Raw genomic sequence first — 4,811 nt, forward strand, 5'->3', positions numbered from 1 at the left:
CCCCTGGCACTGCCCCCCTACAGCCCCGCAAAGCCCCCCCTGCGCCACCTGCCGCCCCCAAAGCCTCAGCGCTGGCCCCAGGGGCCAAGGTGCCCAATGGTATGGCCCCGGTGCGTGGCTCGCTGAAGCCGCTGGCAGCCCAAGGGGGGCGGGGGCACGAAGGCAGTCAGCCAGCTCCACCACCAGCCCCCCTGGCACGGGCAGTGGCAAGGCATCCCGTCCTGGCCTCGGCACCCTGAACCGCAGCCACCTCCAGCGCCTGGCCATCGCCCAGTCCCGGGTACTCATTGCTTCTGGGTGAGTCCCGCCGTGTGCGAGCGAGAGGGTAGCTGGGGGGAGAACAGGTGCAGCGCAATTTTTTTTCTCCTCCCCAGGGAACAGAGGGACTGCAGCCCTGTGGGGCTCCCCCCTGCAGGGGTGCTGTCACCCCTGGGCCTGGTGGGAGATGGACCTCGGCAGTCCTCAACCTCCCGTGGGCGAAGGGCTCTGCTGGGCCCCTCTCCTTCCCTGCGGGTGCCTGGGGACTGGAGCAAGGATGGGGTGGCTCCTGCATCTCAATGAGGAGGCTGAGGCTGCTCTTTCTCTTGGTGGCAGGGGACGGGTGGGGGACTGCGAAAGGCCCAAAGAAAAGCCATTCAGGCCCCATGAGAAGGGGTCCCTCCAGACCCCCACCCTCCGAAGACACTTTTTTTTCAAGGGGGTGGGTGTTTAATGAGCCTGTTTCTCCCCTTTGTCTGGCTCTGCTGTCAGCCTTCTGTCGCAGCCTGGCCCCTTTCCTCTCCTTCTCCATCCTCCCCCTTCCCTCCGCTCCTGACCCGCCGGGAAACTTTCCCATGGAAGAGAGCCCCAAGGGGAGGGGGGGAAAGAGCTGTGGCAGTGACGTGGCTGTAGGAGAAAAGAGAAAAAAAAACAACAGACCAGCCCGGGGAGCGGTGACAAAAAGGGGCTGTGAATGGAGATGCAGGCGGGGTTTCTAAAGAGCAAGAGAAAAGGCGGCAGTGGGGCAGGGGGGGCATGTTGCCCCGTTGGGGGTTTCTCTGTTTCCAGCCAGGGCCCATGCAGTTGCTCAGGCAACTATTGTCTGGCCCCTGCCGGCCCCCGGGGGCTGCGGGGATGTGGGTGCCTGCCGCCGGCCCTGATGTGGTCTCTGCTGGCTCCTTGCAGGGTCCCCACTGTCCCTGTGAAGAACCTCACTGGCTCCAGTCCTGTCAACCCAGCACTGGCAGGTGAGGATGGGGCTGCAGCAGGGCGCCTGGTGCCCGTGTGTTCTGGCCTCCCCGGGGGGCAGTCAGCCCCAGTGGGGTGGTTTTTGGGGGAACATCTGGGGTTTGGGGTGACACTGGTTCCTCAGTGCCATTTCGAACCTCCTCGCCCAGGGATCACGGGAATCCTAATGAGTGCAGCTGGGCTGCCCGTCTGCCTGACACGGCCCCCCAAGCTGGTGCTGCACCCCCCACCTGTCAGCAAAAGCGAGATCCAGTCCATCCCTGGCATCTCCCACACCTGCCGCAAGACCACCAAGAAACAGGCCAAGAAGGGTGAGAGGCACTTTGTCACTTGGCCCCTGTTCCTGTCCCCGCTTCTCAACCTGGTTCCCCTGTCTCCTCCCACTGCTCCCAGCAGTGGGTTTCCCCCATGCTGCCCTCCAGCCCCTCTGACTTTTGCTCTCCCACAGGTAAAACTCCAGAGGAGGTACTGAAAAAATACCTGCAGAAGGTGCGGCATCCGCCGGATGAGGTGCAAGCAGCGGGGGTCACGCTGGGGTGTCCATGGGGTGCTTTGCTGTGGGAGGAGTGACTGGGGACACAGGCAATGCCCCCATGCCACGCAGGGGTCTCCTGCTGCCCCTCATGGCTCTGCCCTGTCCCCATCCCCCTCCGAAGAGGGGCTGCGTGCCGCATGCATGTGTTGGCCAGCCCCTGCGGTGGCCCAGGGTGACGGCATGGCACCAGGGGTGGGTGCTGGTCCCTGGGTAAGAGCAGGGCAGCTCATCAGCCCCATGTCCATGGCGAGGCTCTGGCTGCATCTGTCCATCTGACCCTTCTCCTCCCCTTCTGTGCAGGACTGCACCATCTGCATGGAGCGCCTCTCTGCACCCTCCGGCTACAAGGGACCCCAGCCAGCCCTCAAGCCCGACCTGGTGGGGAAGCTGGTGAAGTGTGGCCACGTCTTCCACCTCCACTGCCTGGTCGCCATGTACAACAACGGCAACAAGGTGCAAGGCTGCAGCCCTGGGGGATGCCCAAGCCCCCAGCTCGGCAAGCTGTGCTGAGCTCCACCTGCCCTCAGTGGGACGACGCTTGAGTCCTGCTGCCCCGGAGGGCTCTGACCTCCCCGCCCTTGACAGAGTTTAATTTTTATCAGCAGCAAGCACTTTGGGACTGCTAAATCAGAAACCAGGGTTGTGTGGGTGTTTTTTCCCCCACTATGCCTGGGTTTACGTCCTTGCTTTCCTTCTCAGGGTTAGTGGTGGTGAACTTTGATCCCGGCATGTTTGAGCAGAGCTACCTGGCATCTCGCACTGGGCAGTGCCTTTCCAGCCGCAGGTGGGCTTTCCTGAGCCCCCTGCAAATGGCCCTTGTGCTCGATATTCCCAGGAAAATGCATTTCACATTGCTTGGGGTTTTTTAATATTTATTATCTTTCCCTCTTTGAAAAAAAAATAAAAAACCCAAAACAGAGGTAGGGAAAGTAGAGGGAACTGTGAAACTGATGAGGCAAAGAAATGCAGACCTCAGGTTTTTGGTTAAAGTTGGGTTGCTGTAGCAAATTCTCACAGCCCTACCCCCTACCTCCTAAGTGTTTTTGAAATGACTGTTTTCATGATGAAAATGGCGTTCAGTGCTGCTCAGGGATGAAGTGCCTGGTCTGGCTCAGTGCTGGGGGATACCGGTTTCATTATATTCTCCTCTTTTCCTGCTCTCAGGATGGGAGCCTGCAGTGTCCCACCTGCAAAACCATCTATGGGGTGAAGACTGGGACACAGCCCCCGGGGAAGATGGAATATCACATCATCCCTCACACGCTGCCTGGCCACTCTGACTGCAAAACCATCCGCATCATCTACAACATCCCCCCGGGGGTGCAGGTTCGGCCCAGTCCTATGCCCAGGGAGGTACATGGGTGGTCCCCTGTGGGGGCTGGTGGCCCTTGTCACTGCTGCATCACCCCCGGGTCATGCTGCAGCTCATGCCTTGACTCGGGGCTCTGGGTTCAATGATGTCTCAGGAGCTGCGTGTCTGTAAGGATGTTGTGGGAGTCTGGGGTACATCTGCATGAAAGTGTTGGCCCCGTCTGCTTGGTGGCAGGGGGGATGGTGGCATTTAGGGCCACCATGCTGGAGCATGGCCGCCCAGCACAGCAGTAAGCAGCTCTGCGTCCACTGAGGTTGGGGGGTTACCTTATGCCCAGAGCATCCTTCTGAGCTCCAAAAGGGTTTTGTTCCTCTCCCACTCCACCCGCTGCAGGGACCAGAGCATCCAAACCCCGGGAAGAGCTTCACCGCCCGTGGCTTCCCCCGGCACTGCTACCTGCCAGACAGTGAGAAGGGCAGAAAGGTGAGGGGCTCACCTGGGTGGCTCGAGCTGGCCAAGGCATGCTCAAGGGCATATTGAGGGGGAGAGGGAGTGAGCAGCTATTTGGAGCATGGGGAAAAGCAGATAGGGCTTATGCAGGCAAATCTGGGTGGAGGTTTTCCCCGTAGCTCATCTGGCATGCTCTGCAGGAGCCCAGCAACGTTCCCATGTGCTGGGGGAGCTCTGCAGCCTTGTCCCACTATTTTGTTTGGGGTAGGACCCCATGCTGGGATCCCGAGCTCCCTGGGAGGGCTTGGCTGTGGGTTGCCCACGTTGCCGGGGCATACCAGGATGATCAGGTGTGCCTTGAGCAGAAGTGGGTGCTTCCCCGCTGCATTTGCCTTGCTGCCTGCCTCATCTCTCCCCTCCACAGGTACTGAAGTTGCTGCTGGTAGCCTGGGACCGGCGCTTGATCTTTGCCATTGGGACCTCCAGCACCACAGGCGAGTCAGACACGGTGATCTGGAATGAGATCCACCACAAGACAGAGTTCGGCTCCAACCTCACTGGCCATGGCTACCCCGACATCAACTACTTGGACAATGTCCTGGCCGAGCTTGCGGCCCAGGGCATCACGGAGGAGAGCCTGGCACAGGAGAAGGACTGAGACCATGGCAGGGAGGCAAGGGAAGGGGCACCCATGCCGTGCCCCCCCAAGGATAAAGCTGCTGGAGAAACCCGCATGGGGGCTTTGCAGGGGCACCTGGAGCCCCCTGCTCCTGGTGGCGCCTGCCCAATGGGAGCATCCCCAGGCTGGCCGGGAATGTGGGAGAAGGTCCTTTTGGCCATCCCCTTCACTCCTGCGGGGAGGGAGCCTCCCCCACGGAGCTGTGGGGCTTCACGCTGGCCTGGCTGTCCCCTCCGGCTGGTGTCCTATCCCCACTGCCACCATGCTGAGGGCTTGGGGGGTGCTAGGCTCCCCTCCCTCCTCATCCATTGGACGGTCCCAGCCTGGCCTGATTCCCCTGACACCCATCTGGGGCTGTGACCTGGCCTGGGGTGGGAGCAGGGGCCATGGGAGTCCCCCTCGCTCTGCCTCATCCCTCAGCCATCTATTTGTTCATTTGTCCTGTCCGGTACCTCCCCACTGGTCTCTTGTGTCCACGGAGGTTGGGGGGGGCCCTGGCCTGCCTCGGCTGGCCCCCCAGCCCTGTGCCCCCTTCTCCTCTTGGCTGTGTCTGAGCTGTGCCCTGCAGGGTCCACTTGTCTGGGCTGCTCACCCCCACCCCGTGCCGG

At 61.3% G+C, this 4,811-nt stretch overlaps 1 protein-coding gene across 1 annotated transcript in view; it reads left to right on the forward strand.

Moving 5' to 3' along the window:
* The window catches only part of DTX4 (deltex E3 ubiquitin ligase 4), an 11,267-nt gene extending 6,470 nt beyond the window's left edge, over positions 1-4,797 (forward strand). The window contains 9 exon segments of the mRNA XM_009290895.2: positions 2-174; positions 177-297; positions 1,165-1,226; positions 1,377-1,538; positions 1,676-1,737; positions 2,063-2,215; positions 2,927-3,088; positions 3,468-3,557; positions 3,949-4,797. Coding sequence (XP_009289170.1) covers positions 2-174; positions 177-297; positions 1,165-1,226; positions 1,377-1,538; positions 1,676-1,737; positions 2,063-2,215; positions 2,927-3,088; positions 3,468-3,557; positions 3,949-4,182 — 1,219 coding nt within the window. The 3' untranslated portion in view covers positions 4,183-4,797.
* Positions 4,798-4,811: the final 14 nt, after the last annotated feature.

This window comes from Aptenodytes forsteri, unplaced genomic scaffold (assembly GCF_000699145.1).
Source record: "Aptenodytes forsteri isolate BGI_AS27 unplaced genomic scaffold, ASM69914v1 Scaffold654, whole genome shotgun sequence".
Lineage (NCBI taxonomy): Eukaryota > Metazoa > Chordata > Aves > Sphenisciformes > Spheniscidae > Aptenodytes > Aptenodytes forsteri.